The 26,266-nt window shown below is 40.6% G+C and overlaps 1 protein-coding gene across 1 annotated transcript; it reads right to left on the reverse strand.

The window, feature by feature from the left end:
• Positions 1-1,280: 1,280 nt before the first annotated feature.
• On the reverse strand, positions 1,281-14,675 carry LOC306939515 (uncharacterized protein; the record flags this gene model as incomplete). Its single annotated transcript, XM_079524102.1, has 7 exons — positions 1,281-1,361; positions 5,402-5,530; positions 5,653-5,738; positions 5,947-5,979; positions 12,234-12,327; positions 12,944-13,072; positions 14,652-14,675. 7 exons carry the CDS (start codon positions 14,673-14,675, stop codon positions 1,281-1,283), a joined length of 576 nt encoding a protein of 191 aa, XP_079380228.1.
• Positions 14,676-26,266: the final 11,591 nt, after the last annotated feature.

Below are 26,266 nucleotides of genomic sequence, written 5' to 3' on the forward strand. Positions count from 1 at the left end.
ACAGGTGTGTTCAGTATAGTCATTAGCAGGACAGCAGTAAAATAAACAGGTGTGTTCACTGTTCAGTATAGTCATTAGCAGGGCAGCAGTAAAATAAACAGGTGTGTTCAGTATAGTCATTAGCAGGACAGCAGTAAAATAAACAGGTGTGTTCAGTATAGTCATTAGCAGGGCAGCAGTAAAATAAACAGGTGTGTTCAGTATAGTCATTAGCAGGACAGCAGTAAAATAAACAGGTGTGTTCAGTATTAGCAGGACAGCACTGGCCCAGGAGGAATAGGAAGGTTCCCGGTTCGATCCCGGGCTCTTCCCTGTGTTATTGTCCAAGTGTCCTTGAGCAAGACACTGAACACAAAAATAGCTGATCTACAAGCCCACAACGTGTCGCAGCGCGACGCATTGTTAGCTTGTAGATCGGCTATTTTCAGCATGCAACTAATTTTAAAATGACTTATAGTGGATCTCTTGTCCACTAGTCCCTTCCTAGCATTTTAGTCTAGTTTTTATTTGTTGACGAAATTGTCAATATATTTAGTCATCGTAGCTTAGTTTTCATTTAGTTTCCATGTAGTTTTCGTCAGTGGAAAAAGCTAGTCGACGAACATTTTTAGTTAGTATTAGTCGACGAAATCAACACTGCCTGGGAGACACGATGAATGTCATCTAAAATGATCAGTGATGATAATATGTGTGTCATTTTCAGGGCCCTGTCGTCATGGAACTGCAGACCTATCGTTACCATGGACACAGCATGAGTGATCCTGCAGGTGTCAGGTAAATAAATAAAAGCTACACCCACTTATGCTACTTTTTAAATGTATGCTTTAATTTCACACTGAAACATTCACTGTGTTGACCTCACTGTAGTCTTCTTTGATTGATTGAATACTTTATTCATTGCTTATTTCTTTACTGCGTCGGAATAGCATAATACCGCCGAACTGCTCCCAAGTTGCATGGTTTCCTCTGCTATCAGTGTGTGGATGGGTGAATGTGTAACGCACATTGTTAAGCACTTTCAATAAAGGCGCTATATAAATGCACCATTCACCATCATAAAAGTTCACCTTAACAGTCAATATAAAATGATTTATGTTGTGATTATTGTACTTTAGCTTTAGTAAGCTTTAGCTTACTATAGCTTTAATAATACTGCATTATAAGCAGATTATAATGCATTCATACTGTGTTATTATTATTGTGATAAAGCATTTATCAGTGTTTTTAGAATACATAAACAGTGATAATAAAGCATGACTACTGAGGTAATGGTTCAGTCTCTACTCACGGCAGTCAGCGTGTTCGTCCTCACAGTCACATCTCCACGACAATGGAATGCACGTGTCTTTCTGACAAACAAACTGAAGGGGGAGACAGAGGTTCAGGTCCATAATAATCAGTAATGTATCAAAGACATGTAACCCATTTAGGACTGAGGACCAGATTCTACAGAATGTCTTCTAAATCATGACAGTTGTCTATAAAAAAAATGTTTCTATGTCAGTGATTCTCAAACTATTTCATGTCAAAGAACCCAACAATTATATGCAATTGGCCGCCGACCCCCATCTGAAAATATGTTGTTCCAGGGACCATCCCTGCAAAGATACGAGTTAAAAACGTTCGCCCTGAAAGAATATACATTCAAAAATGTGTGCCACATTTTCACAATATTTGACAAATAGCAGATCTACAAGCTCATAGTGCAGCACTGTGCCGCGCTACGAGCTTGTAGATCTGCTATTTGTCAATAGCTAAAGTATAACATAATGCTTAAAACACCAAAAGGGGTTCCCGTCCTTAAAGGAGAATTCCATACTAGAAGGCTTTCTTAGCTTTATTTGTAGTTGTTACGTCCCCACCAAAGAGGTCCAGGTGTTATTTTGTGCAAAAGTGCATTATTTCCCCTACCATAAGCCCTCAATGGGGGTTGAGGTTTTGTGCTAATTCGCTTATTTCCATCGAAATAAGTAGTCAAGTTGATTTTTGAGCGATGGAAATGATGGAAATAAGCGAATTAGCACAACACCCCATAACCCCATTCAATTCAATGCAATTCAATGCAATTCATTGAGGGCTTATGGTAGGGGAAATAGCCAATAATGCGCTTTTGCACAAAATAACACCTGGACCTCTTTGGTGGGGACGTAACAACTACAAATAAAGGTATAAGAAAGCCTTTCAGCATGCGGAATTCTCCTTTAATGGATAAAGTCATACAGAGTAACACAAGTGAAGCTGAGGTGAATCACCTGGCTGGCAGTGCAGTTGGACATGCACTGCTTGTCGTCATCTGACAAGTAGGAGTCGGTGGGACAGGAACACTTGTAGCCTCCTCCAGGTGATAGCAGACACAGGTGACTGCAGCCTCCATTGTTGGTCTGACATGGATGACCAGACACTGCAGGGTGGAGAAAACATGCAACACATGTAAGGAATATGAGAACACACACCTATATGTTAAAACAGTGCTTTATACACCTGTATTCAACACCAGGTTGTTTATACAACACTTTTCAAAACATATCAATTAATTCAACAATACAGAAGAAATAAAAGTCATGAAACATAATGAAGAGTAATAATGAGAGTGTTACAGCAGGTGGTACAGACCCTCAGGTTGTCTAGAGGGGTGGTAGATGTGGATGTCCGATGGACTGTTCAGCTTGCTGATGATTGTGGTCTTGTTGGTACCATGAGTCTTGTTGGCTCTGTAGATGGAGCTGTTCGTCTCGTCTATCCAGTAGATGTGATCCTCAAACACAGTAATAGTCCAGATGTTGTCCTGACTCACAACTAGACACACAGAACCCCAAATAAAAAGAGTCAGACTGTAATACATGCATGCATGAATAAAGTACTACAAATACTGATTTAACATACATTAGAGTATAACAAAGTGAACAATGTGTGTGTGTGTGTGTGTGTGTGTGTGTGTGTGTGTGTGTGTGTGTGTGTGTGTGTGTGTGTGTGTGTGTGCACCTGTCTGTCTGTTGGTTCCATCCAGGTTGGCAAACTCAATGTATTTCTCATCGTTGGTCCAGTATATGTGATCATTGATGTAGTCCAACGTCAGGCCCCAGGGCTTGGAGATCTTCTCCTTCACGATGACTGTCCTGTTGGTGCCGTCCATCCCCATCCTCCCTATGTGGGGGTTGTTGTCACTTATGTCTGACCAGTACAAGTATCTGTCAGGGAGACACTGTGTCAGGGTCAGGTGTGCGTGCGTGCGTGCGTGCGTGCGTGCGTGCGTGTGTGTGTGTGTGTGTGTGTGTGTTTAAATGTATCTGTATTAATTTAACTTTCTTTTTGAAAGTATATACTATTAAATATCAGTCAGTATATGTCTTTGCATATTTATTGTCATAATCTGTCCTGTGCAAATTTTGATTACGAAGCCTTCAAGGCAATCTGAAATTACATTTGATTCATATTGTTTCAATGTTCAATGTCAAAAACACAATTAAATCGTTAATAGCAATTATTTGTGTGACAATAAATCATCAACTTAAAAGTGTAAACGTGACAGCCCTATTCACAGGATGGTTGATAAATTCAGTGTGTGGTTCATGATGTCACCACAGTGTTCTTACCCGTAGCGTACATCCACAGCTATGGTCCATGGCATGGCCAGGTCAGTGTTGAGCAGGACTGTTGGGTACGACCCGTTTAGTTTGGACACCCCTATGGTGTCATGTATAAAGTCAGTCCAGTATAGGTTTCCTCCTATCCAATCAACAGCCAGGCCCCGTGGTGTGATGGTCGACGTGTTGTGAATGACCTGTCAATGAACCATACATGCACTCTGAATATACTCACCACGCCTTCATTCTTACATTATGATAGTTAGAGCAACTTGTCAAAGTGTGGGCTGCATGGGATACGTGTGTGTGTGTGTGTGTGTGTGTGTGTGTGTGTGTGTGTGTGTGTGTGTAAAACTAAGACTGAATGCATTAACAATCTGTACATTTAGTTGACAATAATAATAATAAATAATAAATCTTTATTCAACAAAAACTAGACAAACAATAACACATTTCAGATGACTAAAATATATCATTATTTTAAACCAGTTGTTGAAAAAAAGTGCAGATCTACAAGCTCGTAGCGCGGCACTCTTGTACGAGCTTGCTATTTTTTTTTTTAATTGTGAAAATGTGGCACAAATCTTTGAATATACAGTATTTGCTTTCACAGCAAACGATTTTAACTCAAATATTTGCTTCTGGGGGTGTCCCTGGAACAACATATTTTCTGATGGTGGGTCCGCGGCCAAATACAGATAATTCTTTGGGTCCTTGACTTGAGAACCACTGCAAAATAGATTTTTCAGCATGATTTAGAAGTCATTTGTAGAAACTTGTAGAAAGGTCTTATTTAATTAATTAATGTCAAATGTTAATGATTAATGTAAAATTCTGCAATTTTTGATTTTAGTTTAGTCATAGTCTTTGAAATTGTGATTATGACTAAACTAAAATCAAAATTTGCTGTCAAAATCAACACTAGTGTGTGTGCGTGTGCGTGTGCGTGCGTGCGTGCGTGCGTGCGTGCGTGCGTGCGTGCGTGCGTGCGTTTGCGTGCATGTGTGCGTGCGTGCGTGCGTGTGTACACTAACTCAGTGGTTCTCAAACTGTTCAGTTGGAATTATATTTGATATGGAGACCCCAAAAATGAATCATATTTGAACTGGAGACCCCCAAAATGAATCATATTTGAACTGGAGACCCCCAAAATGAATCATATTTGAACTGGAGACATCCCACCCTGAGAAGCACTTGGAATTGTAGCAGTTGAGTTCTCAGTTCCACACAGCTTAGAGATTTTCAATTATCAGTGTTGGCCAATATATATTACTAATTACATATTACTGCTTTAAAAAGCATTAATGTTATAATACGTATTACTTGGAATCAAGAGTAATATATTACATATTATATTACATATTAACCCCCGACCTCCTGCAAAGAAAATGTACAACAAAACAATCTGTTTAGCCAGCTCCTTTAAAACTGAATCAAACTGAGTCAAACTGAATAATATAAAACAAAGATTGTCTTTCATCTTTTTCTGCTGCATATTCCACATTGTGTACAGTAGATAAAATACAGCAGTTAAATCTCTCTTGACCTTTTAAACTAAATGTTTTCAAAAGGCAGCCAACAACACTGTTTACTCTGAGTAATATGTAATGTGCTATTTTTTACATATTACTATATTATTATGTTTTTGGTTAAATAATTCCTTACAGTACTCATTGCTGGGTTAAATAATAATATTACAGTAATATACAACAAGTAACTTGTTACTGTCCAACTGGCTATTATAAGTACTCTGAGTACTATTATAAATACAACAAGTATCCTTCATTCATCCTCATAGTTGTCGTTGTCACACTGACCTGGACGTCACTGCCGTTGATGTTCATGACACTGATCATGCTGCGCCGGGGGGTCTGTTGTGTCACCTCTATCCAGTAGATCTTCTGCTGCTGATAGTCATAGTCCAGATACCATGCATTCTTCAAGTCCTGTCACACCACAGCAGTTGTGTTAGTCTCAGACTGGAATACATTCCAGCATGTCAAAAGCAGTGTGTGTAGAATATTGTATAGGATTACATGTGTTGTTAATTATGTCCAATGGTTTTCACCTGTTTGAGCTCTGTGGAGCTGGAGCCGTAAAAGCTGATCCTCATCAGGTTGTCCCCGTTGGCTAAGATGAGGAAGGGCTCCACCTCTGGATAAAGTGAGACATTACACTTCAGTTGGTCTACTTTTAGAAATACACAAACCCTAAAGACAGACAGACAGACAGACACATGTGCACACCCAAACGCGTGCGCGCGCACGCACGCACGCACGCACGCACGCACACGCACGCACACGCACACGCACACGCACACACACACACACACACACACACACACACACACACACTCTCTTACCTGTGGTGTCATGTGATGGTGTAGCATGGAGAGCTGTGGAGAAACAATACAATAACAAACAATAAATGAGCTTCAGTGTAACAACAGCTGGTTGGTTGTACGGTATTTGTGGTTTATCTGTTGAAATACACGTGAAAGATGTCCTTTGGTTCTCCTCTTCGCTGCTATTTATAATGTATTTGCCCCACCAAGATGGGAAAGAGTAACTACGATTTATATCGGAGCTCACATGAAATGAAAATGGCTGGCAAGCAATAGTTTGTTGTAAATTAACACTCCCAACGCGGATCGCGTATCAATACGTTATCAATTAATCAAACGTCGGGTGCGGATCACGTATCAATACGTTTCAATCACTTTTTTATAGCATACTTTCATTCATCTTTTTACCCACCCGGACAATGAAGAACCATCGCCCTATCATTGCTGCTTAGTCCAGCTCACGTGATCAGAAAAAAAACAAAAAAAAAAAAAAAACCCTCCCCTCCTGAAAACAGGAGGGCGGGCCGCTTTACGTGTAGAGAAGCCAGTGTAATGGCTGCGCCCATGCCGATCTAGTCTGTGTTTGAAAAGAATCAAATTTCACCTAACCTCGCCTCACCAGGCTTTCCACCTCGGACATTTGATTCCCCCCTCCCCTCCTGTTTCTCCAGGAGGAGGATCTTGCGAGGGGGTACATGCTCTCCTCTGTCTCTCGGAAAAAACATGACGAACGCTGAACGGAACGCTGCCTGAACACATATGCACCAGATCGGCATTGCAATGCAACGTCTGCAACACACATGGACAGATGCATGTTTCCTTCTTCATACTGTAGCGACCAAACGATCCCCGAGCCTACAATACTACGAACTAACCACAGTATCGAGGGGCCGCCACGACAAGACAGTGTTCCGTTGGTGGATCACGTATCGCCATGCAGAGCCGTCATAATCGGAGATCGCTCAGACGTGTGATTGTAACGCTTTTTTATTCATTATAATTGTAGTGATAAGACCGCAATGAACGCGTCGGGGACGTAATCGACCCGGGTGTAATGTATAACGAACTTTTCCGCGACCTAAACCGTGGTGTTGTCATCTGTGGAAGTCATTTTTTCCTTCTCGTCGACATCACAGCCGGGTGACGCTTTTTTCCCCCTCCATCGCCCCCAAGCTGCATGCCCATAGCCTGGCTTGGCCAGCCTCATAGCGGGGATTCACTGAAGATTCTTCCCCGGAGGAAACATCAGTGAACCCTCGCTATGAGTCTGGCCGTGCCAGGCTAGCATGCCCAGGCATGTTCCCCTACACTAGCTTGAAAAACAAAATCAGCTGATGACAACGCGTCTCACCGTTATACTATAGTTCTGAACCGAACGGTGGAATGGGACTTTTTATAGCCGTACGGATCAAGACTTTTGCTGCCCAATGTGCCCATGACCCCCCCCCCCCCCCCCCCAATGTTACTGCGATCAAAACAATGAAAGCAGTGAGATAGATTAGGCGAGGCGGCAATCATCATCATCATCAAAAAGAAAGCATAGTTATGAAGGTTTATAGTCAGACATTGACAGGCAGATATAACAATAAACACAATAAATATGCTATACATCCTATACATCGAATGAAAGCCCTGAATGTGTACTTTTACGAGGAAAAGAGTAAACATTGATCCCATGTACAGTTTGTCATAAATTGGATACTGGGTGGATGCACATTGCGCCCACCAGATATAACTGCAGAGAAGACATGGACCCGAACTCAATATTCACAAAATAAGGCCTATAGCGACATATAAATACTACATACCGTATGAAACAGAAGACTCTCTGCTTTCATAAGGAAAAAAATTGTACTGTAATAATAAAAAAATCACACCCCTGTGAAGTGAGCAGTGCAACTCTACTTCTCTACTTATTCACTACAGCTCGCTATATACGGACTGAGACAGAAAGTCATGTAAAGCTTTTATTTACAGTTTGGTCTGTAAACTTCTACTGTAATAATAAAAATCACACCCCTGTGAAGTGAGCGGTCAAACTCTGTTCTCTACAGCTCGCTATATACGGACTGAGACAGAAAGTCATGTAAACCTTTTATTTACAGTTTGGTCTGTAAACTTCTACTGTAATAATAAAAATCACACCCCTGTGAAGTGAGCGGTGCAACTGTTCTCTACAGTTGCGCGGTGCAATGGTAGAGAACAGTTGCACCGCTCACTTCACAGGGGTGTGATTTTTATTATTGCAGTAGAAGTTTACAGACCAAACTGTAAATAAAAGGTTTACATGACTTTCTGCCTCAGTCCGTATATAGCGAGCTGTAGAGAACAGAGTTTGACCGCTCACTTCACAGGGGTGTGATTTTTATTATTACAGTAGAAGTTTACAGACCAAACTGTAAATAAAAGCTTTACATGACTTTCTGTCTCAGTCCGTATATAGCGAGCTGTAGTGAATAAGTAGAGAAGTAGAGTTGCACTGCTCACTTCACAGGGGTGTGATTTTTTTATTATTACGGTACAATTTTTTTCCTTATGAAAGCAGAGAGTCTTCTGTTTCATACGGTATATAGTATTTATATGTCGCTATAGGCCTTATTTTGTGAATATTGAGGAGTTCACGTCCATGTCTTCTCTGAAGTTATCTGGTGGGCACAAGCTGCATTCAATAACCAATTACTGTCTAACTGTAGATGGGATCAATGTTTACTGTTTTCCTCGTAAAAGTACACATTCAGGGCTTTCATTCGGTGTATAGGATGTATAGGATATTTATTGGGTTCAATTTTATATCTGCCTGTCAATGTCTCTGACTTTAAACCATCCAGGCAAATGCAGGTGTTGCAAAAAGGTCAATATCTCCAGAATGGAACATGGTAAAATCAAAATGTATTTTTTTAATTGAAGTGGACAAGTTCAGCTTTCTTTTGATGTAGGCGTGTGATTCTCGCTATAAGAGAACATTTTACTGTGGGCCCCCGAACAAGGCCTTTGTGCAATGTTAAATGGCAGCAACATCCAAATAGGCCTGTTGAGATCTTCCAGCAATCAAAGTGTTAACAGGTTGGCTCGCATTTTGTGATTTGGTCACACGTACAGAGCTTCAGCGCACAAACCAGGAAGAGCAACTTCCTGAAAGAGAATTAGTGCCCGTTTACTCTGCCACATGGATATGCTGTGGCACTATGTGTGTGCGTGTGCGTGTGTTTGTGTAAGACTCAACTGTACTCTGCCAGTCCACATGGATGTGTTAGGGCCGATTCATACTCCTATTTTACCGCTGTAGTGCCGAAATGATTTCGGCTCGTCAGACATTTTCATTAGCACCGAAGAGCCGACTTTAGGACGGTACCCGCGCCCCCCCCCGAACCTCAAATGACGTCACATTGTAGGCTCTACAGAGCCGAACCGACTTTTATTCGGCTCTAAAATAGGAGTATTGTCAATGTACAGTAGGCTACAAGTACAGTACAGTACAGTACAGTACAGTACAGTACAGTGCAGCGAAAGGTATTTTCGCATCTCACAAACAGTGTCAGAAAAAAATTTATACAATTAGTACAGGTCACAGTGGAGTCCGTAGAAATACAGAGTCCAGGGGTCAGCAAGTACGTTTGACCAGTAGACAATCATTAGTATTGTTTCTAATGCATTAGAAGGCGGACCAGAACATAACAAAAGTCTATTAAACAAATATATATCACACTGTTCACATTGTGAACAATGAATTCATGGACTGACCAGGAGGAGCTGAACTCATTCTAATATGAATATGAATATGAATATGAATATGAATATGAATATGAATAGTAATAGTAATAGTATTAATAACCCACAATCACACACGCAAGCACGTGCGCACACACACACACACACGCACGCACGCACGCCCACACACGCGTGCCACACATACACACACACGCGCGCACGCTGCACACACACACACACAGGCCTGAGCTGTAGGCTGCATGTGAATAGTGTTGTGGCACAGACTTCACTTGCGTCATTTTGCCAAATGAACGGAGCTGACCAACATGAAAGGTAGAGCATAAAGTGATCATAATATCACAGAGAGCCAAGGTATGACGAACAAAAACATTGTAGTACAATAAATAAAATAAAATAAATTGTATAGATCAAATATAGTAGATACATAGAACATTGATATGATGTTTTGTTTTGTTTTCTTTGTTTAGTTGTTTTGTTTAGTTTTTTAGTTTTTGTTCTTTTCTGTTCTGTCTTTGTTGACTGTTTCGTCCTGTCTTTCTTTGTTTTGTTTTTTTCTTCTTTTGTTGTGTTTTTTTTGTTTGCTTTGTTGTACTATTTCACCTATGAAAGCCATTTATATGTTGGAAGGGTAGGCACAATAAGCTTAGGCTTCAGCCTACACCTTTTTGGTCAATGTTTCTTTTGCAAAAAACAAAGCAGGCACTGTATGAATCTGTTTTTAATGACCAAAATAAATAAACTAGCAAAATGAGTTATTAGCACAGGCAGACTCTTCACATACTAGAGCATGTCTGAAATGAATGTCAGAGCTTAAATCGACATGTAAATATTAAATAAGTGCTTAAACATGTAGCTAGGTGTAATGTTAGAGACCACAGAAGTGAACCTTTCAAGCCTGTTTTCTGCAAAACATTACTCTATAAACCATATCTCCAAAACTGGTGGTCCAAACTGAACAGCAATATAATATGTCAATTTGAAGCTATATGATTCCCTGCCTTCACATGACATGAAAAAAACCCAACAATGTCTCTATCTCTATTGATTCAATAAATAAATGGATGGAGATGTTCAACAGATGAGCGATCACAGCCACACCCAGCCATCCTGGCTCCGCAGCTAACATGATTGACAGTTACAGTTGGAACCACAATGGGCCCTTACGGATCAGTAGCTCTGAGAGTGTACAAATGGAACCCAACCGGTCCATTTGGTTGCATGTGTATACGCTCTCAGAGTTATGGGACGGGGTCCCTGAAATAAAAAACCTTTGAGAGGCATGAGGCGCTGTAATCTCAATTCACGCACTGAGACCTATATAGTTTCAACCATGAGCATCACAACAAAACAAACAATTTCCATGGTGTTCATGATGATGACAATATGAACCGTATACATACGTAGCTCTCAGTGAGCATAATTCAATACACTATTGCATGTATGGCGTACACACACACACACCTGTCTGCCATGCCGGGCATGATGGTTCAATGTAACTATATTAACCCTAATAAATTAAATAATGACTACATTATATAAATTCATGTTTTATATATGTGTAAACACATGCATTAATACAATAATGTCAATTAATTAATAGCACCTTTCATGATATGAAATGCAGCTCAAAGCACACGCACGCACGCACACACACACACACACACACGCACACGGGCACGCACACGCACGCACACGCACACGCACATACACACACAGGCCTGAGCTGAAGGCTGCATATATATAGTGCGTCATTTTGCCAAATGAATGGAGCTGACCAACATCATAAAGTGATCAGCATTGATCATAATATCACAGAGAGCCAAGGTATCATCTTCTGTAGGCTACTCATCATCACAGCTCAAAGGTTACAACAGGTCACGGAAGGACACACAGATTCATTGAGTTGTTACAATCGTCAAAACGGGCCATTGAACTTTGCACACAGCAACACAAGACGTGACTGCTGGTGACCACACATGCATGTCCTTGATTACAAAGTACACAATGTTTAAAACAAAGAAACAAACAAACAGAAACACGCACGCACGTACGCTACACACACACATTGTAATGTTGAACAGAGAAAAGAGGAACCGCTGCATGGCTCCGTGACTGAAAACAGGTGCTCATTGGAGAGGGTTCAACAGTATACTGTAGGTATAACACATTCAAAGTGTTGCTTCAGATTTCTGGACTTAAAGCTGTAGGAAATACTTGCCTCACTGTCTGTGCGGAGGAGAAGGTTCTATAATGTATATCCTTGACATGCCCATGGCATGTCTAACCCTGTTACATTTGTTTCCCTGTAAATTAATATTAATTTGTGGGTTAAAGAATTAACATGTGTGTAAAGACATGAGTTCCTTCCCTTGTAGTAGTATACTAGGCTGACTTCCAAGTATGAGAAAACATTCCAAGGCACTCCGCTCCTAAAATCCTTTATTTGAGTCATGGCTTTTAGCTTGGTAACGCGACAAAAATGACCAACACATTTTTTATTGACCTTTATTTATTATGGGCACATGTGTGTGTGCGTGCGTGCGTGGACACATGGTCATTTTCCAGTCTTTACTCACGACAATCTGCAGGTTCGTCTGACCGGTCCCCACAGTCATCTACTGTGTCACATTTCCATGACATTGGAATGCACTTGTAGTTCTTACAAACAAACTGATGGGGGAGACAGAGGATTCTGTTTAGAATCAGTAGACAGTTCAAATAATGTACAACACAAAATACATTATTATTACCAAACAATATCCAACTTTTCTTTTCAAGTGAGAGTCAACACAATTTGAGAGGAATCTGAATGTTCACATGGTTATTGAGGAGGACCAATATAAAATATCATTGTGTTTCTGTTAAAGGAATTACTGTACTCTGTGGAACAAAGCACGACAGGAATTGTATGAAATGGTATGAGTTCAAAGAAATGTTTAAAATGTACATATTAAATAGAATAGCTCGGTACGGGAGTTGTAGGTTTTGGTGCATCATTCTGACTGTATTGTCTTGTTTGTATAATTGTATTGCTTTCAATGTGAGTCTGAGTGTGTAAACACTGGGACGGATGTAGTTTGAGATGAACAAAGAAGGACCGGATAGATACGTTACTTTTTATACACACTTTTATACACAAACTTCTTCCTACTCTTTTTTTCAAACATGGCACATAATTTACTGAAAACTAAATGAAATGAAAATGAAGTAATGTACTAATGTATCAAATGCAGACATGAGACATGAATTCATACAGAGTAACACAAGAGAAGCTGAGGTGAATCACCTGGCTGGCAGTGCAGTTGGACATGCACTGCTTGTCGTCATCTGACCAGTACTGGTAGGTGGGACAGGAACACTTGTAGCCTCCTCCAGGTGAGAGCAGACACAGGAGACTGCAGCCTCCATTGTTGGTCTGACATGGATGACCAGACACTGCAGGGTGGAGAAAACATGTAAGGAATATGAGAACACACACCAATATGTTACAACAGTGCTTTATAAACCTGTTGTAACCAATGTGTGTAAGTAAAACAATAATAAGGAACACCTGTATTCATAATGAAAACAGCTGTTCTACAAGTTCACAACACATCCCGCCGCAATGCATTGTGAAGTTGTACATCTGCTTTTGTCACATTTTAAATTTATTCGGTTATTTATTTTTTATTTTCATGAATTTATGTATTAATTTACATATTATTTATGTTGTGTGTGTGTGTGTGTGTGTGTGTGTGTGTGTGTGTGTGTGTGTGTGTGTGTGTGTGTGTGTGTGTGTGTGTGTGTGGTCATTCAAATATGTCCACATATAATGCAACAATTAAGCTAGCCTATAATGGCATTATCACAATAGGAACGTTGTTTATACAACACTTTTCAAAACACATCAATTAATTCAACAATACAGAAGAAATAAAAGTCATGAAACGTAATGAAGAGTAATAATGAGAGTGTTACAGCAGGTGGTACAGACCCTCAGGTTGTCTAGAGGGGTGGTAGATGTGGATGTCATTTGGATAGTTCAGCTTGCTGATGATTGTGGTCTTGTTGGTACCATGAGTCTTGTTGGCTCTGTAGATGGATCTGGTCCTCCTGTCTGTCCAGTAGATGTGATCCTCAAACACAGTAATAATCCCGATGTTGTCCTGACTCACAACTACAGACACACAGAACCCCAAATAAAAAGAGTCAGACTGTAATAAATGCATGCATGAATAAAGTACTACAAATACTGCTTTAACATACATTAGAGTATAACAAAGTGAACAATGTGTGTGTGTGTGTGTGTGTGTGTGTGTGTGTGTGTGTGTGTGTGTGTGTGTGTGTGTGTGTGTGTGTGTGTGTGTGTGCACCTGTCTGTCTGTTGGTTCCATCCAGGTTGGCAAACTCAATGTATTTCCTATTGTTGGTCCAGTATATGTGATCATTGATGTAGTCTAACGTCAGGCCGTAGGGCTTGGAGATCTTCTCCTTCACGATGACTGTCCTGTTGGTGCCGTCCATCCCCATCCTCCCTATGTGGGGGTTGTTCTTACTTATGTCTGACCAGTACAAGTATCTGTCAGGGAGACACTGTGTCAGGGTCAGGTGTGTGTGTGTGTGTGTGTGTGTGTGTGTGTGTGTGTGTGTGTGTGTGTGTGCGTGTGTGTGTGTGTGTGTGTGTGTGTTTAAATGTATCTGTATTAATTTAACTTTCTTTTTGAAAGTATATACTATTAAATATCAGTCAGTATATGTCTTTGCATATTTATTGTCATAATCTGTCCTGTGCAAATTTTGATTACGAAGCCTTCAAGGCAATCTGAAATTACATTTGATTCATATTGTTTCAATGTTCAATGTCAAAAACACAATTAAATCGTTAATAGCAATTATTTGTGTGACAATAAATCATCAACTTAAAAGTGTAAACGTGACAGCCCTATTCACAGGATGGTTGATAAATTCAGTGTGTGGTTCATGATGTCACCACAGTGTTCTTACCCGTAGCGTACATCCACAGCAATGGCCGCTGGCATGTCCAGGTCAGTGTTGAGCAGGACTGTTGGGTACGACCCGTTTAGTTTGGACACCCCTATGGTGTCATGTATAAAGTCAGTCCAGTATAGGTTTCCTCCTATCCAATCAACAGCCAGGCCCCGTGGTGTGATGGTCGACGTGTTGTGAATGACCTGTCAATGAACCATACATGCACTCTGAATATACTCACCACGCCTTCATTCTTACATTATGATAGTTAGAGCAACTTGTCAAAGTGTGGGCTGCATGGGATACGTGTGTGTGTGTGTGTGTGTGTGTGTGTGTGTGTGTGTGTGTGTGTAAAACTAAGACTGAATGCATTAACAATCTGTACATTTAGTTGACAATAATAATAATAAATAATAAATCTTTATTCAACAAAAACTAGACAAACAATAACACATTTCAGATGACTAAAATATATCATTATTTTAAACCAGTTGTTGAAAAATAGTGCAGATCTACAAGCTCGTAGCGCGGCACTCTTGTACGAGCTTGCTATTTTTTTTTTTAATTGTGAAAATGTGGCACAAATCTTTGAATATACAGTATTTGCTTTCACAGCAAACGATTTTAACTCAAATATTTGCTTCTGGGGGTGTCCCTGGAACAACATATTTTCTGATGGTGGGTCCGCGGCCAAATACAGATAATTCTTTGGGTCCTTGACTTGAGAACCACTGCAAAATAGATTTTTCAGCATGATTTAGAAGTAATTTGTAGAAACTTGTAGAAAGGTCTTATTTAATTAATTAATGTCAAATGTTAATGATTAATGTAAAATTCTGCAATTTTTGATTTTAGTTTAGTCATAGTCTTTGAAATTGTGATTATGACTAAACTAAAATCAAAATTTGCTGTCAAAATCAACACTAGTGTGTGTGCGTGTGCGTGTGCGTGCGTGCGTGCGTGCGTGCGTGCGTGCGTGCGTGCGTGCGTGCGTGCGTGCGTTTGCGTGCATGTGTGCGTGCGTGCGTGCGTGTGTACACTAACTCAGTGGTTCTCAAACTGTTCAGTTGGAATTATATTTGATATGGAGACCCCAAAAATGAATCATATTTGAACTGGAGACCCCCAAAATGAATCATATTTGAACTGGAGACCCCCAAAATGAATCATATTTGAACTGGAGACATCCCACCCTGAGAAGCACTTGGAATTGTAGCAGTTGAGTTCTCAGTTCCACACAGCTTAGAGATTTTCAATTATCAGTGTTGGCCAATATATATTACTAATTACATATTACTGCTTTAAAAAGCATTAATGTTATAATACGTATTACTTGGAATCAAGAGTAATATATTACATATTATATTACATATTAACCCCCGACCTCCTGCAAAGAAAATGTACAACAAAACAATCTGTTTAGCCAGCTCCTTTAAAACTGAATCAAACTGAGTCAAACTGAATAATATAAAACAAAGATTGTCTTTCATCTTTTTCTGCTGCATATTCCACATTGTGTACAGTAGATAAAATACAGCAGTTAAATCTCTCTTGACCTTTTAAACTAAATGTTTTCAAAAGGCAGCCAACAACACTGTTTACTCTGAGTAATATGTAATGTGCTATTTTTTACATATTACTATGTTACTATATTATTATGTTTTTGGTTAAATAATTCCTTACAGTACTCATTGCTGGGTTAAATAATAATATTACAGTAATATACAACAAGTAACTTGTTACTGTCCAACTGGCTATTATAAGTACTCTGAGTACTATTATAAATACAACAAGTATCCTTCATTCATCCTCATAGTTGTCGTTGTCACACTGACCTGGACGTCACTGCCGTTGATGTTCATGACACTGATCATGCTGCGCCGGGGGGTCTGTTGTGTCACCTCTATCCAGTAGATCTTCTGCTGCTGATAGTCATAGTCCAGATACCATGCATTCTTCAAGTCCTGTCACACCACAGCAGTTGTGTTAGTCTCAGACTGGAATACATTCCAGCATGTCAAAAGCAGTGTGTGTAGAATATTGTATAGGATTACATGTGTTGTTAATTATGTCCAATGGTTTTCACCTGTTTGAGCTCTGTGGAGCTGGAGCCGTAAAAGCTGATCCTCATCAGGTTGTCCCCGTTGGCTAAGATGAGGAAGGGCTCCACCTCTGGATAAAGTGAGACATTACACTTGAGTTGGTCTACTTTTAGAAATACACAAACCCTAAAGACAGACAGACAGACAGACACATGTGCACACCCAAACGCGTGCGCGCGCACGCACGCACGCACGCACGCACGCACACACGCACACGCACACGCACACGCACACGCACACGCACACACACACACACACACACACACACACACACACACACACACACTCTCTTACCTGTGGTGTCATGTGATGGTGTAGCATGGAGAGCTGTGGAGAAACAATACAATAACAAACAATAAATGAGCTTCAGTGTAACAACAGCTGGTTGGTTGTAAGGTATTTGTGGTTTATCGGTTGAAATACACGTGAAAGATGTCCTTTGGTTCTCCTCTTCGCTGCTATTTATAATGTATTTGCCCCACCAAGATGGGAAAGAGTAACTACGATTTATATCGGAGCTCACATGAAATGAAAATGGCTGGCAAGCAATAGTTTGTTGTAAATTAACACTCCCAACGCGGATCGCGGATCAATACGTTATCAATTAATCAAACGTCGGGTGCGGATCACGTATCAATACGTTTCAATCACTTTTTTATAGCATACTTTCATTCATCTTTTTACCCACCCGGACAATGAAGAACCATCGCCCTATCATTGCTGCTTAGTCCAGCTCACGTGATCAGAAAAAAAACAAAAAAACAAAAAAAACCCTCCCCTCCTGAAAACAGGAGGGCGGGCCGCTTTACGTGTAGAGAAGCCAGTGTAATGGCTGCGCCCATGCCGATCTAGTCTGTGTTTGAAAAGAATCAAATTTCACCTAACCTCGCCTCACCAGGCTTTCCACCTCGGACATTTGATTCCCCCCTCCCCTCCTGTTTCTCCAGGAGGAGGATCTTGCGAGGGGGTACATGCTCTCCTCTGTCTCTCGGAAAAAACATGACGAACGCTGAACGGAACGCTGCCTGAACACATATGCACCAGATCGGCATTGCAATGCAACGTCTGCAACACACATGGACAGATGCATGTTTCCTTCTTCATACTGTAGCGACCAAACGATCCCCGAGCCTACAATACTACGAACTAACCACAGTATCGAGGGGCCGCCACGACAAGACAGTGTTCCGTTGGTGGATCACGTATCGCCATGCAGAGCCGTCATAATCGGAGATCGCTCAGACGTGTGATTGTAACGCTTTTTTATTCATTATAATTGTAGTGATAAGACCGCAATGAACGCGTCGGGGACGTAATCGACCCGGGTGTAATGTATAACGAACTTTTCCGCGACCTAAACCGTGGTGGTCATTTTTTCCTTCTCGTCGACATCACAGCCGGGTGACGCTTTTTTCCCCCTCCATCGCCCCCAAGCTGCATGCCCATAGCCTGGCTTGGCCAGCCTCATAGCGGGGATTCACTGAAGATTCTTCCCCGGAGGAAACATCAGTGAACCCTCGCTATGAGTCTGGCCGTGCCAGGCTAGCATGCCCAGGCATGTTCCCCTACACTAGCTTGAAAAACAAAATCAGCTGATGACAACGCGTCTCACCGTTATACTATAGTTCTGAACCGAACGGTGGAATGGGACTTTTTATAGCCGTACGGATCAAGACTTTTGCTGCCCAATGTGCCCATGACCCCCCCCCCCCCCCCAATGTTACTGCGATCAAAACAATGAAAGCAGTGAGATAGATTAGGCGAGGCGGCAATCATCATCATCATCAAAAAGAAAGCATAGTTATGAAGGTTTATAGTCAGACATTGACAGGCAGATATAACAATAAACACAATAAATATGCTATACATCCTATACATCGAATGAAAGCCCTGAATGTGTACTTTTACGAGGAAAAGAGTAAACATTGATCCCATGTACAGTTTGTCATAAATTGGATACTGGGTGGATGCACATTGCGCCCACCAGATATAACTGCAGAGAAGACATGGACCCGAACTCAATATTCACAAAATAAGGCCTATAGCGACATATAAATACTACATACCGTATGAAACAGAAGACTCTCTGCTTTCATAAGGAAAAAAATTGTACTGTAATAATAAAAAAATCACACCCCTGTGAAGTGAGCAGTGCAACTCTACTTCTCTACTTATTCACTACAGCTCGCTATATACGGACTGAGACAGAAAGTCATGTAAAGCTTTTATTTACAGTTTGGTCTGTAAACTTCTACTGTAATAATAAAAATCACACCCCTGTGAAGTGAGCGGTCAAACTCTGTTCTCTACAGCTCGCTATATACGGACTGAGACAGAAAGTCATGTAAACCTTTTATTTACAGTTTGGTCTGTAAACTTCTACTGTAATAATAAAAATCACACCCCTGTGAAGTGAGCGGTGCAACTGTTCTCTACAGTTGCGCGGTGCAATGGTAGAGAACAGTTGCACCGCTCACTTCACAGGGGTGTGATTTTTATTATTGCAGTAGAAGTTTACAGACCAAACTGTAAATAAAAGGTTTACATGACTTTCTGCCTCAGTCCGTATATAGCGAGCTGTAGAGAACAGAGTTTGACCGCTCACTTCACAGGGGTGTGATTTTTATTATTACAGTAGAAGTTTACAGACCAAACTGTAAATAAAAGCTTTACATGACTTTCTGTCTCAGTCCGTATATAGCGAGCTGTAGTGAATAAGTAGAGAAGTAGAGTTGCACTGCTCACTTCACAGGGGTGTGATTTTTTTATTATTACAGTACAATTTTTTTCCTTATGAAAGCAGAGAGTCTTCTGTTTCATACGGTATATAGTATTTATATGTCGCTATAGGCCTTATTTTGTGAATATTGAGGAGTTCACGTCCATGTCTTCTCTGAAGTTATCTGGTGGGCACAAGCTGCATTCAATAACCAATTACTGTCTAACTGTAGATGGGATCAATGTTTACTGTTTTCCTCGTAAAAGTACACATTCAGGGCTTTCATTCGGTGTATAGGATGTATAGGATATTTATTGGGTTCAATTTTATATCTGCCTGTCAATGTCTCTGACTTTAAACCATCCATAACTCTGCTCGCTGTTCAAGATAACCACTTCCAGGCAAATGCAGGTGTTGCAAAAAGGTCAATATCTCCAGAATGGAACATGGTAAAATCAAAATGTATTTTTTTAATTGAAGTGGACAAGTTCAGCTTTCTTTTGATGTAGGCGTGTGATTCTCGCTATAAGAGAACATTTTACTGTGGGCCCCCGAACAAGGCCTTTGTGCAATGTTAAATGGCAGCAACATCCAAATAGGCCTGTTGAGATCTTCCAGCAATCAAAGTGTTAACAGGTTGGCTCGCATTTTGTGATTTGGTCACACGTACAGAGCTTCAGCGCACAAACCAGGAAGAGCAACTTCCTGAAAGAGAATTAGTGCCCGTTTACTCTGCCACATGGATATGCTGTGGCACTATGTGTGTGCGTGTGCGTGTGTTTGTGTAAGACTCAACTGTACTCTGCCAGTCCACATGGATGTGTTAGGGCCGATTCATACTCCTATTTTACCGCTGTAGTGCCGAAATGATTTCGGCTCGTCAGACATTTTCATTAGCACCGAAGAGCCGACTTTAGGACGGTCCCCGCGCCCCCCCCGAACCTCAAATGACGTCACATTGTAGGCTCTACAGAGCCGAACCGACTTTTATTCGGCTCTAAAATAGGAGTATTGTCAATGTACAGTAGGCTACAAGTACAGTACAGTACAGTACAGTACAGTACAGTACAGTACAGTACAGTGCAGCGAAAGGTATTTTCGCATCTCACAAACAGTGTCAGAAAAAAATGTATACAATTAGTACAGGTCACAGTGGAGTCCGTAGAAATACAGAGTCCAGGGGTCAGCAAGTACGTTTGACCAGTAGACAATCATTAGTATTGTTTCTAATGCATTAGAAGGCGGACCAGAACATAACAAAAGTCTATTAAACAAATATATATCACACTGTTCACATTGTGAACAATGAATTCATGGACTGACCAGGAGGAGCTGAACTCATTCTAATATGAATATGAATATGAATATGAATATGAATAGTAATAGTAATAGTATTAATAACCCACAATCACACACGCAAGCACGTGCGCACACACACACACACACGCACGCACGCACGCCCACACACGCGTGCCACACATACACACACACGCGCGCACGCTGCACACACACACACACAGGCCTGAGCTGTAGGCTGCATGTGAATAGTGTTGTGGCACAGACTTCACTTGCGTCATTTTGCCAAATGAACGGAGCTGACCAACATGAAAGGTAGAGCATAAAGTGATCATAATATCACAGAGAGCCAAGGTATGACGAACAAAAACATTGTAGTACAATAAATAAAATAAAATAAATTGTATAGATCAAATATAGTAGATACATAGAACATTGATATGATGTTTTGTTTTGTTTTCTTTGTTTAGTTGTTTTGTTTAGTTTTTTAGTTTTTGTTCTTTTCTGTTCTGTCTTTGTTGACTGTTTCGTCCTGTCTTTCTTTGTTTTGTTTTTTTCTTCTTTTGTTGTGTTTTTTTTGTTTGCTTTGTTGTATTATTTCACCTATGAAAGCCATTTATATGTTGGAAGGGTAGGCACAATAAGCTTAGGCTTCAGCCTACACCTTTTTGGTCAATGTTTCTTTTGCAAAAAACAAAGCAGGCACTGTATGAATCTGTTTTTAATGACCAAAATAAATAAACTAGCAAAATGAGTTATTAGCACAGGCAGACTCTTCACATACTAGAGCATGTCTGAAATGAATGTCAGAGCTTAAATCGACATGTAAATATTAAATAAGTGCTTAAACATGTAGCTAGGTGTAATGTTAGAGACCACAGAAGTGAACCTTTCAAGCCTGTTTTCTGCAAAACATTACTCTATAAACCATATCTCCAAAACTGGTGGTCCAAACTGAACAGCAATATAATATGTCAATTTGAAGCTATATGATTCCCTGCCTTCACATGACATGAAAAAAACCCAACAATGTCTCTATCTCTATTGATTCAATAAATAAATGGATGGAGATGTTCAACAGATGAGCGATCACAGCCACACCCAGCCATCCTGGCTCCGCAGCTAACATGATTGACAGTTACAGTTGGAACCACAATGGGCCCTTACGGATCAGTAGCTCTGAGAGTGTACAAATGGAACCCAACCGGTCCATTTGGTTGCATGTGTATACGCTCTCAGAGTTATGGGCCGGGGTCCCTGAAATAAAAAAACCTTTGAGAGGCATGAGGCGCTGTAATCTCAATTCACGCACTGAGACCTATATAGTTTCAACCATGAGCATCACAACAAAACAAACAATTTCCATGGTGTTCATGATGATGACAATATGAACCGTATACATACGTAGCTCTCACAGTGAGCATAATTCAATACACTATTGCATGTATGGCGTACACACACACACACACACACACCTGTCTGCCATGCCGGGCATGATGGTTCAATGTAACTATATTAACCCCAATACATTAAATAATGACTACATTATATAAATTCATGTTTTATATATGTGTAAACATGCATTAATACAATAATGTCAATTAATTAATAGCACTAATAGCACACAATATTTGTAGCTTGCCCTATAGCACCTTTCATGATATGAAATGCAGCTCAAAGCACACGCACGCACGCACACACACACACACGCACACGGGCACGCACACACACAGGCCTGAGCTGCAGGCTGCATATATACAGTATAGTGCGTCATTTTGCCAAATGAATGGAGCTGACCAACATCATAAAGTGATCAGCATTGATCATAATATCCCAGAGAGCCAAGGTATCATCTTCTGTAGGCTACTCATCAACACAGCTCAAAGGTTACAACAGGTCACGGAAGGACACACAGATTCATTGAGTTGTTACAATCATCAAAACGGGCCATTGAACTTTGCACACAGCAACACAAGACGTGACTGCTGGTGTCCACACATGCATGTCCTTGATTACAAAGTACACAATGTTTAAAACAAACAAACAAACAAACAGAAACACGCACGCACGCACGCTACACACACACATTGTAATGTTGAACAGAGAAAAGAGGAACCGCTGCATGGCTCCGTGACTGAAAACAGGTGCTCATTGGAGAGGGTTCAACAGTATACTGTAGGTATAACACATTCAAAGTGTTGCTTCAGATTTCTGGACTTAAAGCTGTAGGAAATACTTGCCTCACTAATATAGTGGTTGCAAAGGTATTAATTGATTCCCTGAGCTGAGTCGGAGTTCTGCTCTGGTTTTGGTGAATATTAGAGGATAATTTCATACTAGAAGGCTTTCTTACCTTTATTTGTAGTTGTTACGTTCCCACCAAAAGAGGTCCAGGTGTTATTTTGTGCAAAAGCGCATTATTGGCTATTTCCCCAAATGAATATGCCCTCAGTGAATTGAATTGAATTGAATTGAATTGAATTTAATTGGCTTATTTCCATCGCTCAAAAATCATTTTTTTAAATATATCCTCTCTTCGTAAATAGTATCCCAAGCGGCACACTTTACTACTTATTTTGATGGAAATTAATGCGAATTAGCACAAAAACCCAACGCCCCGTTGAGGGGAAATAGCCAATAATGTACTTTTGCACAAAATAACACCTGGACCTCTTTGGTGACTGGGGACGTAACAACTACAAATAAAGGTAAGAAAGCTTTCTAGCATGGTATTCTCCTATAAGTAGTTCCAGTCAGTTGGTGTGGGTCTGGCGGTCACGCATCAAAAATAAATTAATCCACAAAACTAGCGTAATTTGTATTGTTGATCTATTTCTACCATATAGCGCCAATTTAGTTCAACATTGACCTCTCTGTCACATACATGGAACTATGGTTTTGTGCTGCTGCTGGCGTGGTGATAATGGACACAAAAGTTATTTCCACGTGACAGAGGATTCCAAGTTGAATGAAATGTGCGCTATATGGTAGAAATTGGTCAACAATACAAATGATGCTAGTTTTGTGGATTCATTTATTTTTAATGTGAGGCGCCCAAACCCCCAGACCAGAACTACTTAATATTCACCAAAACCAGGCCAGACTTCCCACCACAGGACAAAAATCGGAACTAACCCTTTAAGTTCCTTCCCCTGCACACTGTCATCCAAGTATGAGTGTTCGGATTTCGGGAGATTAGCCGAGTATCCGACAGACTCTAGCAGCAGACGGGATTTACTAAAGAATTAACACGCATAGGCTAAACTAAATGTTCCAATAATCGCTTCTCTTACAAACTCAACATGCTTTTTATAAGGTTTATTAGCTCTTCGTACAACATAAACACATACAACATACACACTAGTTTGTTTCTCCCTCCCCATGACACAGGTGGATACAGAACTCTGGATCTTTGCCTAATAGCCTGTTCCTCTCTATCTGTCCTTGAGGAGTTCTCCCCTGTCGATCTTGGTACCACTTAGCTCAACACTACCAACTTAAGTTCACCCATGGTAGTCTACAACCTACGTTCACCTGGTTATACCTATGTTCTAGCTATGATCACCTGGTGTAGCTATGTTCTAGCTATGGTTTTAAATCACTGGCCTCCCGCCTTCCTGCTCTCACGATGGTCTCCCTTGAATCTACCTCCCTGCTAGCTTACACACATGATACAGCTGCAGGCCCTGGATGGGCCACTCCTCCCCGGCCAATCAAAAGCCCAATGGCCCCTTCTCTGCCTGAGATAGGCTGTTCTAAGCCCTTGCCTGTCAGCTAACTTGCATCACACTCCTTGTGATGCAAGCCTGGAACTCTCTCTGACCAGCCTAAACCCGGTAGACTCTTAGATATTATTATAAAGGTGTTTGGTAACCCAATATCTAAGTATTGACTCTAGAACACATATTGATACACATATGACAGGATTAAAGTGGTACTTGGTCACACATTGCCCCCCCTGCCATTATATGTGTGTGCCTTGTGAGTCAGCCCCCCTTCCTCTGTAGGTGTCGTAAAACACCCCTCTCTAGCAGGAAGGTAGCTGCAAGCATCCCCTGCATGCAGCCTGTTTATTGCCCCATGGAATGTGATACTATGACAGTTCCTTCTTTCTCTCCGATGAGAGCACATGTCTAGATCACATATATTTCCCTCAATGTAGTCATATCTCGTCCATCCATAATTGGACAATACAATGAGAAAACAGGTGAACTTAAAGGACCACTTCACCACTTTTCAACCTATCTTCATATAATAGGTCTTCACTAATAATCATGATAAAATGGCACATTTTTTTCCACTCAGGGAGGCAATTCAGAAACCCGTCCACCAGTGACATCATCGTTAGGCAGATTTTTTTTTAAACAATATTTCTTTACAAAAATGTTCAGATTGGTATTATCATGAGAACGATGGCTTCCATTTTTGCATTGCAACTTTTCAGGACTAGAAAGATTGCAGTTTCTATTAGCTTGGATTCCCCATTGATGATGTCACTGGTGGACGGGTTTCAGAACTGCCCACAGCCCTCCTATGAGACACAGACCGAGTAGGAAAAAATGGTGCCATTTTATCATAATTATTAGTGAAGACCTATATTATATGAAGATAGGTTGAAAAGTGGTGAAGTGGTCCTTTAAGAAACATTTCAACTAAGGTTGAGTATTTAAAAGCCTTTATTTGATTCATGGCTTTTAACTTGGCAAAGTTAAAAAAACAAAACAAAAAAAAGGCTCAAGAGCCTTCATCAGGGTTTAATGCGTTCCCATAATAAATAAAGGTCAATAAAAAATGTGTTGGTCATTTTTGTCGCGTTGCCAAGCTAAAAACCATGACTCAAATAAAGGATTTTAGGAGCGGAGTGCCTTGGAATGTTTTCTCATACTTGGAAGTCAGCCTAGTATACTACTACAAGGGAAGGAACTCATGTCTTTACACACATGTTAATTATTTAACCCACAAATTAATTTACAGGGAAACAAATGTAACAGGGTTAGACATGCCATGGGCATGTCAAGGATATACATTATAGAACCTTCTCCTCCGCACAGACAAACTGCCTATAACATCTTAGACAGAGCAATAGTTGCCTTTCTCTTGTAGTCAGACCACTCGTGGTCAGTTTAGCACATTTTGGGCGGGAACCCCTTTTGGTGTCAGCATTAAAAGCATAGCATACACAACACAAACACATGAAGCTTCAGCTGACACAAATCAACACCACACTGTTTGTCCAAAAAACACAATAACTCCTCTCCCACTGACATCATGTGTTCATTTATCTTCAGCCATACAGACTCCATTTGAGACAAATCAACACCAATGCTAGCCTGTTTGTCCAAAACACACTATCTTCTGCTCTCCACGTTTCTACTTCGCCACTTGTCCTACTGTTAGTAACAAATGTATTGTTGTAGATTGTGAGAAAGGGATGTCAGAAAGCCAAGCATTGTCAGTTTACTCACAGCACAGCATCACTCCTGTCACCTGTGGGTTGAGCTGCTTAAGATGACACTGACTGTCC

This window comes from Electrona antarctica (assembly GCF_951216825.1).
Source record: "Electrona antarctica genome assembly, chromosome: 16".
Lineage (NCBI taxonomy): Eukaryota > Metazoa > Chordata > Actinopteri > Myctophiformes > Myctophidae > Electrona > Electrona antarctica.